The sequence below is a fragment of the Procambarus clarkii genome, chromosome 19, assembly GCF_040958095.1.
Source record: "Procambarus clarkii isolate CNS0578487 chromosome 19, FALCON_Pclarkii_2.0, whole genome shotgun sequence".
Lineage (NCBI taxonomy): Eukaryota > Metazoa > Arthropoda > Malacostraca > Decapoda > Cambaridae > Procambarus > Procambarus clarkii.
The window spans coordinates 21,188,200-21,200,692 of record NC_091168.1 but is presented as its reverse complement, the minus strand read 5'-3'; the positions used below and the strand labels follow the sequence as shown (position 1 = coordinate 21,200,692).

General features: G+C 36.7%; 1 protein-coding gene across 1 annotated transcript; it reads right to left on the bottom strand.

Annotated features, from left to right (window-relative positions):
• Positions 1-4,171: 4,171 nt before the first annotated feature.
• Positions 4,172-10,848, bottom strand: LOC138366325 (mitochondrial import inner membrane translocase subunit TIM44-like). The gene is given in 11 exon segments (XM_069327356.1): positions 4,172-4,335; positions 5,064-5,180; positions 7,506-7,598; positions 7,920-8,084; positions 8,538-8,708; positions 10,041-10,129; positions 10,132-10,234; positions 10,236-10,279; positions 10,394-10,450; positions 10,453-10,527; positions 10,830-10,848. Coding segments are annotated over 11 exon segments (1,071 nt in total). The 3' UTR covers positions 4,172-4,197.
• Between the last annotated feature and the right edge of the window lie 1,645 nt (positions 10,849-12,493).

Genomic DNA, 12,493 nt, shown 5'->3' with positions numbered 1-12,493 from the left:
TACCTTGAGGTGCTAGTGGCTGTACAAGAATGTAAACACTTTTGTATATATACAAAAATCAAAAATAAATAAAAAAAATTTGATACTTAAGGATGAAGTGAAGTTATACCTGGTGGCTTTACCTGAAACACTGTACGTGATTAGTCAAAAAAATATTTACTCTGAAAACACTGCAGTCATGTAATTTTGTATAACTAAAATATTATTATTAGTATAGTCGAGCATACTTTACTGAGGACGCAAGAGCAGCTAAACTTGGTGTACATTTTTATTCTCAAATATTTGATCACATCTTATCATCAGTCGATATGATTATCGTCTCCTTGAGAGCTAGACATGAGATTGTTAGTCAAACCTGTTTCTCAAGGCCACAGATGCATTATTATGTTATCTCTCTTTTTTTTTTGTAGTCACCTAGTTGTGCTTGTCAGGATTAAGCTTACATTAATTAGGCGTGTTACCAGCTGTCGCCAATTACTGTTAACTCGGTTATCCTGTTTGTGGTCACCATTAACTTCACCAGTTATATTATCATTTGTTCACTGTTAATTTACTTGTTAACTTGCTTATTTTACATGAAGGCTAATTACTGATATTAACATTAATTACTGTATACACCTTATTATCATCATTTACAGTTTACAGTTAATTTACTTATTTCGGAACAACGGGTGTCAAGGGTTGCCCACCCGTGCTCTAGCTAGTGGGCTGGTTGATGGAGGTTAACATATCTGAGATGGAGTCGAGATTCGTGTGCGAGGTCATCGAACTGTTTGCTGCCGTGAAGAAAGATTTAGACTGGTGGACAGAAGTGAAATGCAGAATTGTGTAACGTCAAAGGATGAAGTTATGGCCGATGTCGTTCATGTGAAAAACTGGAATGTGCATATGAGTCACAATAACGTGGCTGAAAATGTTGACCAAACCATACAAGATAATTGCAGTTATGAAAAAGGAAAGATTGGTCCTTGGGGATCACCCTAAATGCAGCTAAACAGGTGGGAGAATTACTCATGAATGTTAGGAAATTACAGTGATGTGGAAGGGAAAATTATGGTCATTAAAGTGAGATCTTTCATAGGAAGACAGAGAAGCTGAAATTGAACCTCAATGAAGCAAAATGTCTAAATGAAAGCAGGGAGGAAGAAATCAATTCTATTTTCTACAATGTGATAGTAGAAAGCAAGACTGTATAATGGTAGAAAAAAGCCAAACCAACAAAATCAGTAGAGAAATAGGGAGTAAAGAACAAGGGGAGAGGGAACATGTTCCTGAAAATTGTATATACCTGTACTAACATAAATGGAGCGAGATAAAAAAAATACTGTAGCTAAACGATATAATACAGAGTAAGACACCAGATATTACTGCACTAACGCAGACAAAATGTGATTTTGAAATTAGGCCGTATTCCTGAGAGAGGGGCTGCTTAATTTGGAAGCAGAACAGAAAAATTAGGAAAGGTGGAGGTATTGCTATGCTGGTGAAAGAATACCTAAAGGTAGATGAAGTGATGATTCTCAATCCACGAGAAGTTGACATAATAGCACTGGAGATTTGTAAAGAGGGTGATAAGCTGATAATCACAAGTGCCTACAGTCCACTAGCATGCTACACATGAACAAAGGAGGTGCTGGACAACAAACGAGGGGGCCTCATAACAATCGTGAGAGATTTTATAGTAAGAGAGAATAAAGATAGATCAGGACAGCTGGTACTCGGTAACTTCAAATTAAAATCCATAAACTGGGAGGCTTATGAAGCAAGAACGAAGGATTTTTTGGACCGGTAAATTTGAAAACCTCATCCTTGAGATATTCATGAATCAACACATTAATTAATAGCTGCACTGTCCAAGGGTTAATAAAAGATAAGTTCCAGCTCCTGTGCTATGGAACGAAAATATAAAAATGGAACCCACATATAAAACAGTCAAATCACACCATAGAATGAAAAAGCAATTTAAAGGATCTATGAGTAATCATGTCAGAAGAACTTAGCTTTAAAGAACACAATAAAGTATCTGTCATGATTGAAAGAAAAATTACAGATTGGATAACAAGAACCTTTCCAACAAGAGATGCCATACCAATGAAGTTACTTTTCAAGACATTAGTGCTCTTTAGGGTGGGATATTGTTGCACAATAACACCCTCATTCAAAGCTGGAGAAATTGCTGACCTGGAGAGTGTATAAAGATTTTTTACTGCTAGAATTCACTCTATAAAACATCTAAATTATTAAAACTGATTACAATGTTTAAACCTGTATTCTCCAGAGCACAGGTGAGCGAGATACATAATGTTAAATCTGGAAAATATTATGAGGAACTGGTTCCAAAACTGCACACAGAAATAACACCAAATGAGACCAGAAGGCATAGCAAGATGTACAAAACAGCCCCATTGAAAAGCAGAGGTACAATAGGTACACAGAAAGAACTTTATCAACATTAAAGGACAAGAATTTTCAAGACTCCCTCTACACATAAGGGGCATAACTGAGCCAGCCACCCCCGGTGTTCAAGAAAACTATATAAACCCTCTATAGGCTACCTAATCAACCAGGCTGTGATTCATACATCAGGTTACAAACAGCCACATACCTCAGCCTGATTGATGAGACTACCAACCAGGAGGCTGGTCAGAGACCAGGACACAAGGACATTGATCTCTGGAATTACCACAAGGTAGTTCAAGGTAAATCTCTTATATGGCTTTCTGTTCTAATTACATTTCTTCACTCTGATATGAATGCTTCAGTCTCTATTCTCTATTTCTTTAATCTCCCTGTTTTAAATGATTCTTTCTTTGTAGGTATAGTCATGTCTGCTTAAGCATTTCTGTTATTTTGTATTCTTCTGTAGTGCTGTCTGTGTTCTCTTTCTAAGCTGGTCCTCTTTCTGGCTTTCTGCAAAGGAACATGTCTCAAGCAGACGTTATATGCTTCAGCATACCTATATTTAGAATTTATGGTGTTACAAATACTGTGTATTGCTGTTGCAAATTCTCATTTTCTTAACTTGCATACAGTTTGAAGGTTCAATTTGTACAATAAAAACATATTTATCGTAACAGGTGCAGTAATTAAAACAACTTCACCCTATTCAAAATATCCATATGAAAGAACAAATCCCCCCCATTCCCTCCAACACACACACAACAAATTTCAAACTACAACGTGGGATCAGCCCTATACTCTCAAGAGGTTTAAATCCAAAAAAGCCATTTTTAGATATATTTAACTTCAATATACAGTATTTAATAATTAGCTTTCACTTTCAAAATGCATATGCCAAACTAGCAATGTCAGATGGTATTAAATCAATCATGAAAGCATCGACACAAAAACATACATTACTTTCTAATGTTGTAAGCAAGTGGTGTTAAGAGCACCACTTGCCGTTTCTAAACAATAATAAAGAATATTATATACAGTAGCTTCAAGGAATACTATTATCACGCTTCTCTATTATCAATTGCAGTAATTAATAACTTAAACCCACGTGTGAAAGTGAAACATGTTGGTCCATCCTGGACCCTTATTGTGACATGACCGGCGTAATGTTGCAGAGTTCAGGACGGATCAAAACATCATAGCTTTCATTTGATTTCATGTTATTTTTTTTTTAAGGCCACATTATTGCGACTTATTTTCTGCATTTGCAGTAATGTTTAGATTTTCTCAAATTTGTTTTGTCTTGCTTCATTTAGATTAATTTTATCATTGTTTTTACTAACAATGCAAATACATATTTGGCAAGATTATGGTAGCCCCTACTTTATTAACTGATAAACATCTACAAGTATTCAACAACTGTTTTAAAAATTATATATGCACCTCTCACAGGAACAAGGCATCTATTAACAACTTTCTTAACACACTTGTGTCTGTGTTTATTAACAACACGTGAGCTCTTGATAATATTTCCATAAAATTAAGGTATCATAAAAATTAACTCGAGAGCCGACTGGAACACAAATTTTGTACCTATGATGACTGCAACTCGCAACACTTCATGAAAAATATTTTGAACAACAACAATTGCTTGACTGAAGTAACACCAAGAAATTTAAAATGGCCCAAAATATGTGTTTTGCAAATAATCCACCCACTAATATAAATAACTAACTTTAGTTCAACTTGTATTGGGCCCAAATAAAAAAATCCAAATTATTATGTGCTTTAATTCTATTATTATACAAACTGTTCTGTACTTTGAGCTGATAGATCAAGTATTCTCCACGCAGCACGAGAATCAAGTTCTGTTTGGTCCCGACATAACACCCACACGTACTGAACTCTCAATACTTTACTTGGGTCACCTTCAACAACCTGCAAGAAAATTATTTCAAGTATTAATATTAGCCCTATTAGAGAAAATCCACAGGGGTATGAGGTGGCGCGAACCTACGTCCCCGGGATTGCAGTCGTGTACTATACCACTGGACCACTGCTGAGTGTACAAGTATTCTTGCTTCCTAATTTGTGTGTTATTCAGGGGCAACTTTTATGAGTTACAACAAAGTTGATGGCAATTAAAATCCTTTGAAAATTTATGGCGTTCTTTCTGATGGCAAGTAGTGTAAATTCTTATCTGGATCAATATGTGCTAGATGATGTCTGACTAACCCTTTTGCTGTAGCACCTTCTGGAATGTTTTTGTGCTGGACAGACTAACAATTTAACAAGAGGATAGCATACAGTATACTACAAGCATGGGAAGCTTCAAAAAGTCACACAACAATGATTATAAGGATAACAGGACAACACGAGAGTAGCTCTCATCCTGTAGCTACCCAAGATATTTACATCAGCACCACCACATTCCAGACAGTGCCCATCCATTGAACCTTTCACCCTCAACAGCAACCATATCCTCATTAGTTCAAAAAAATACTTCATACATTTCAGGAAAAATAACAGTGACTAAACATGTTGACACTTACTTGTAAGATGCTCAAATAAGAGTCCATCTACATTATACTCATAAGTAATACAGTATATCATTACAAGTGTACAATCATTATGTTTTATCTGTAACAAAAAGAAAATGGACTGACCTCCCCTTTGCTGTTACGAAGACACATGATTTGCTGAGACTGGAAAGACACCGCCAATACCGGCCCTTCATCCATCACTTTTCCCATAACTAAGTCAACATTGTCCACATCTAAAATCTGAAAATATACCTCACAATAAGAACAACTTATTTTCGATTTTGACGAAATATTAAAATATGAAATGGTTAAAGAATTTTTAGTAATACAAATATTTAAGCCATATATTTGGTGTATTTCTAGCTTTAGTTTTGCATTTTTTAATAATGTGCATGTATTCCAGTTTCCTAAACTTGCTACAGTAGATGAATACAAATTTACAATGATACCAGTAAATTTCACATAATAAAATTTGTAGTGCAAACTCATAACTGTGTAAAAAAATCAAACACTTTTTCTGCATACTACTGTAAGAGAGCAATAATCCAAATTTCAGTAACCCAATCTGAATAACTCAAGTTCAAGTTTTTGACTGCTCAACTTGAACAAAAAATTTAAGATACTGAAATTTCTGATGAATGAGAAATCTGAATAAATTTGGGTTACATGTATCAAGTTTTATGGTGAACAAAAACCCAAATAAATTAGAAATTTTCCAGTTTTTGGCCTTTCCAGGAAAAAATTTCACTAACTCAAATTCGGGGTGGGCCCAATAAAATTTGGATTATCGAGCGTGGACAGTACAGTACATGCTGTTGACCTCCAAGGAAAGATTGTACTGACTTTCAGTTAGGATTTGACACAGTAATAATAGGTTAATATTCTGCGCTCAGAATCCCAGCACTTTCCAACTGTTCCTGCTGGGTTAGACTCATAATAGGGAAACTAGAGAAGTAATCAATCCAGCTCAGAATGTAGACTGAAAAGTGCATTACAAAAAGCATTAAAACTTTCCAGGTACAACTTGCCATCAAAGAGGCCACCAAGCTGGTTATTAACTTAAGTCCCATATGTTGCAGGTGGTAACAGGGGTTACCACCACCTGCAGGTGGCAGCAACAGAACCTCTCAACGTTCTTCCTGAGCCTCGGCTTAATAAATGGCAACAAGTAAACAATGTAAGGAGTGGCTATAATATAGGCAACAGAGTGTACTGCTCAGAAAAGTGCTTTTCATATGCAATCAATATGAGCTATCACACTTGGGTGCTCATTTCAAGGCAAGTGTTGACAGGAAGCATTATAACAATGGCAAGGCTCACCTAACTCAAGCTGCAGAAGAGGAAAAACAGCTAGATTTGAAGAAATAGTATTGTAAATGAACTGTATGTTTAAAAGGAATGGAAGGCTGATGAAGGACAAAATAATGTATCATAGGAGTCACCACCTCATACTGACTCTTATCATTCTTAGAAATAATTCTAGTTACTTATTTTATTAATCATTATTAAGCGGTGCTGTGGCCCTCAACTTGCACAGCTATGCTGTGAGCTCCAGCTGCATGCACCAGCCTTGGTCGCTCTAGCATTACTGATGCTCTCCTAGCTAGGAAGGATGCAGACAATTTTTTTTCAAGATGGCCTCCGTTTACTGGAGTTCTGAGGCACAGGATGCGAGACCCATGCACATGCGGGAGTTTTGAATTGTCCTTACTGTACTTAAAAACGTCTTAAGGTGCTAAGAGCAGTGCAGGGGCTAGAGACCTTGCAGAGAGCTTACGAGATATTCATGTAACATCGAGATGATCCTCTGTGAGGAGAAGGGTAGGGAGAAACCAGAATAGGACACCATAAGAACAGGGTTGGAAACTAGGGATGAATAGGCCATACTGAGCAACACTAAATTTACTAAGACTCAATGCTCTCCACCTCCCAAAGGACCACCAAAAGCATTTGAACCAAGAAAAACTGATTATTCACCTCCCACTAGTTCCAGTGTAAATGCCGGACATTCTCCACTAAAGCAGTGATCACTGCATGGTACCACAAACAGGGATAATGTGTTACAAACAGATCCACATGAGAAATGTTAAACTTCTTGTATCTACAGATGTCAATTGAGCAGGGAGCACACTAACTAGATTCAAAGCCTCAAACTCCAAAGACACAAAAAGTCACATCATTCTCATCAGCTGGAGGGTTTTGTGTTGATATTGGTAATGACACCTGGTGGTGGTCAGGGGTAGAAACCTAACAGGTCGTTTGGTAATTAATTAGGGTGCTGATGGGTGGTTTTCTCTGGCAGATTGAAACTGCAAAGGACCGAGTTTATGAAATACAATCATTTATCTAAATTTTGGAACAGGTTGAGCATCCTCCAGTGTCTTCCGCCAAGCACGAGCATAAACTGGTGGGGACAGGTTGGAAAGTTACCCGATATGTAGCTGCTGAAATTCGACCTGCCTGACTATGCCAAATTCTAATCAGAGGCTAGTAGTATCTCAACTTAGTAGGCAATCAATTTGGAAAGCTCAGAAATTATGTTCAAAAAATGTAATTTCCTCCTACCTTAGAATCAAAGGTAAATCCTAGCTGAAAGGCTTGCTTTACTGGAGTTGCAATGACTGAATATGCTCTTTCATAACACCAATCTTGCAGTACCTATGAAACAAATGAAATTTTTTTAACTAGCAATATATACTCAATGTTTGATACAAATCTTAGAATATTAATAAAAGTTTTTATAAATTTACAATTTCATGACTATGCTACCACTTAATTTTCTCTCTTTCTGGTTTATTTCTTATTTAGGCAATTGCTATCAAAATATGTCATTACTTTGCAATTGGTTTATGAATTACTGTTGCTAATTATATTTATTTGATGTATTTAAGTGTATACAATGTAGACATCTTCAGATCTGCAAAAAGCAGATTTATCAAGGAACAAGAACATTTAATGCAAATGCTCTTCAATACCTACCTCTAAGTCTGGTCGAATCATTGCCTCTAAAACATTAGGAATCATATCATATTCACACTCCAACAGAAATCGCTCTTTGTCAAAAGTTGGGTCCATTTTACATATTTCGGTGAGGACTTCTGATAATTCTGTACGCTGGAAGACGCCACCAAATAATTCAGTTACCTGTAAAATTACAATTTAAGAATATTAATTTCATTTATAAGATCTGGAGAAAATTTACAGAGGAGGAAATATTTAACAAAATACCTTTCGAGAAAAAAAAAAAAAGTCTATACAATAGTGAACGACCATCCCCCATGCCTGACAATAAATTCTCCACACGCACTACATTCCCTCTTCCCTTCATTACAAATAATAATTTCCGCATGTACTTCATCAACACTTGCAGCTTTATCAAGTTTCAGTTTCTCCACCAGTATTACACACAAATTTTTATTGCGTATTTGCCTTCATATCTCGCTCACTTTTCAGTAATTAAAGTTCTACCCAGAGTAGTTTCTCTTTATTTAGCATCATGTATCATTCAATAAAGTCAGCATATCCAATGCAATTGCCATTAATTTTGTTTATATAATAAGCTTATATAACACATTTATAACACCTGAACTCACATACCTTATCCTTAAGGAGAACTGAAGCTCGCACGACAGGATTATCACTCTCGTCCAATTTGGTTTTCCACACCAGCACTCTGTTGATATATGGATTGTTGTCTCTAAAGTTCTGCCAGCTTTGAGCAAACTGGGAATCCTTGTGAAGTGTTACTCCTCTTGCTTCAGTATTGGCCTATAAGAAAAAAAGCCTCTGTTGAGTGTACAGTGCAGTGTATCCTACAAACATATTCCCGAATGGTCTGAACAAATTGTTCAGTAGAACATGTGTGGTTTGTTTCCGTGAGGATTGTTTGTTCAAGCCGCTGCAGCCAAGCCATCATCGCACGTACCTGCCTTACTCAAAATACTGCATTCTACAGATATAATAAATAAAACTTAAAAATATAGCACTATAATACTGTACATATTTTACAATGGATTCAGAAATGTGCCTAATGCCACTCATTTTATGCCTTATTATTACTACTATAGTTGTTAAAACCACATTTTCTGAGGTGTTTCATGAAAAAATAATAAATTATATGTTGAAAATAATATATTATATGTTAATTTAATAAATTATATTTATGTGAATTTATATATTCGGACTGTTTGAAAGTGATCATTATTTTATATATTCGGACTGTTTGAAAGTGATCATTATTTTATGTGCCTACCATGAATAACTGTCATAGATCTTTAATTTAATACAAAATTCATCTTGTGAGAATCTCCTCAATGCAAATGAGAACTCTAAACAACTTCATGTCAATGTGTTTATTGTGATAAGTGGCTTTAAGTGTGTTAATGACACCCAAGCTACTGCAATGCTTGAACACAAGTAAGAGTAGCAGTAATTCGGTTGTTTAACCTCTTAACTGCATACCTGTTTATAGCCAACAACCCTCCAGTGTGCAAGAAAAATAAATTCCCCAATTTTTTTTATTTTAATATTGTTAAATACATTTCCTGATCACAGAAAAAAAAATTAAGTCACGTACTTTGGCTGCGATGGAGCGAGGAAGTCTTGTGATTCACAAGAGTTCGCTGAACCATCAACCTGGGCCAGGCATAGTGTGGGAGTTGCCGGGAAGATAGTTTTATTTATTTCAATGTCTCTGATTTGGGTTTTCCCCAGTATTATTACTCAAAAGTGTGTCATTTGAGGAATTTATGTAATAAAATATGTAGCACACTGGTATGCTCAAATATGCTCATGTCACTAATATGAATACCATATTATATTCTTAGAATAACATAAGTACTTTTGCTGTTATTACACCATATATACACTTTATACATAACTACAGTAAGTATCTACATTTTTGTGCACCATTAGGAACCAGTGAGCAGTTCTACCAAGTGTAAATCTTGTAACCTGTTAACAGAATTCAGCCTACCCCCAAATGTTTTGCAATAAATTGTTTTACCATACAGTACTAATAATTTTGGTTGGTCTGCTTTAATTACTTCCCCCTTGAATTATAAATTAAATGCTTACTTTCAATTAAATATGCATACATACCTGGATAATTCTTTTCTCAGTATCAGGGTCTCGCTGAACTCTCTTGCGTAATGTAACTGGGGCTCTATATACTCTAGTGCCAGCCCCCCAAAAGTCGAATGATCAATTTCCTCCTTTACCGCTTTTGCTGTGTCAGAGATAGTTTTATAAGTCTGTGATTTACTAAGTTCTTCGCCTTTTTGAGATATCGTCTTGGCCAACTTTCAGGGCCTGTTTAGAGGCTTCCTCGGTAAGTCTGGCTGAAATAAAATTGGCACAAATAAATACTTTTAAATGTATTCAGAAGACTAAGTCTTTGCCTGTTAAATACAGCAAAACACAAATTACAACTTTAAAGAAATTCCATTACTAACATGCTTTTTGAAGAATTTCTGCTTTCTGTGCTTCTTCAACAGTTTCGGCGACACGCTTTTGATCGTATAGAATTGTTGCTTGGCCTTTTTGCCCCCTTCCGCAGTTTCCTCCTCAACAGTTTGGTACTTTTTCTCTGTAATGTTTATACCAAGACAATCACATATTAATATAAACAAGTGGCAGTCTACTTTTAAAGTGGATACATAGTAGTAGTTTAAATGAAAATGGTGACGCAGATAATTAATTTTAAAATAAAGAGATGAATTTCAAACATCTTATATAGGGAAACTGCTTCAACTGGCATTCCCGAATGATCATTTGTTTGTATAGACGAACATTAAAACATATTGTCTAAAATGGCTGTGTGTGTATAGGCAGCGATGCCAAGATTGGCAGAGTACAGCAATTTAAGGTGATACTGATACCGGGACTTACTTGTAAATGCTGTAGACATTTCTGTTGTCTAGTGTTGTAAATTGTAAATTGCCATGTGTTTTGATTGGTCAAAAACACATGCCAATTTTTTTTTTATTACAGTCATTTGTTCAAATGACTTGCCTTATGTAAGCAAGACAGCACTTTTACTCAACATTTACACCACAAACCTGACTTTTTGCAGTGCTTCTGACTTCTCCAATTTCTCCATGTCTTTTCTAAACTCTTTCGGTAGGGGGTCCACTGCCACCAACAGGGTCGGTATGGAGTCCACTGCCACCCACAGGGTCGGTATGGGGTCCACTACCGCCCACAGGTGCGGTAGGGGGGTTAACTGCCGCCCACAGGGTCAATATGGGGTCCACTACCGCCCTCAGGGTCGGTATGGGGTCTACTGCCACCCACACGGTCGGTATGGAGTCCACTGCCATCCACAGGGTCGGTATGGGGTCCACTACCACCCACACGGTCGGTATGGAGTCCACTGCCGCCCACAGGGTTGGTATGGGGTCCACTACCGCCCACAGGGTCGGTATGGGGTCTACTGCCACCCACACGGTCGGTATGGAGTCCACTGCCGCCCACAGGATCGGTATGGGGTCCACTACCGCCCACAGGGTCGGTAGAGCGTCCACAGGGTCAGTAGGGGTCCACTACCGCCCACAGTGTTGGTAGGGGTTTCCACTGCCGCCCACAGGGTCGGTAGGGGGTTCACTGCCACCCACAGGGTCGGCAGGGGGGTCCACTACCGCCCACAGGGTCGCTATGAAGTCAACGACCGCCCATAGTGTTTGTATAGTGTCCACTACCGTCCATAGTGTTATTATGGGGTCCACTACCCCTCATAATGGCGGTATGGGGGTCCATACTACCCACAGGGTGTGTCTGGGGTCTATTTTTTCTGTATAGCAGAGGTGGCAATACTGCTTTTCCAATCTCATTTGTTGTTCAATGTAAAATACTTGTTGCTCGACTTGCAACAATTTATATATATATACTGTGTAAATATATATCTATATATATATATATATATATATATATATATATATATATATATATATATATATATAAATATATATATAAATACATATATATATATATATATATATATATATATATATATATATATATATATATATATATATATATATATATATATATTATTAAATATGACCGAAAAAGTAAGATTAATAATTCTAACACGAATTTTCTCAATCTTTCGTACATTACGCTTCACTGTTGGAGGTAAATCAAAAATCACTTCTCCAAAATTCATTTTTATTTCTAGTCTGACGCGACACGGGCGCGTTTCGTAAAACTTATTACATTTTCAAAGACTTCACAAATACACAACTGATTAGAACTTACCTCTCTCTGATATTATATCTACATTTGAGTGAGGTGGGAAGGATGATGTGGCATTAACACAAGACAGAACAGGGGATATTAATAGGGTATTAAAAGTATCAACACAAGACAGAACAGAAACAATGGGTATTGAATAGAAGTGTTTGTAGAAAGCCTATTGGTCCATATTTCTTGATGCTTCTATATTGGAGCGGAGTCTTGAGGTGGGTAGAATATAGTTGTGCAATAATTGGCTGTTGATTGCTGGTGTTGACTTCTTGATGTGTAGTGCCTCGCAAACGTCAAGCCGCCTGCTA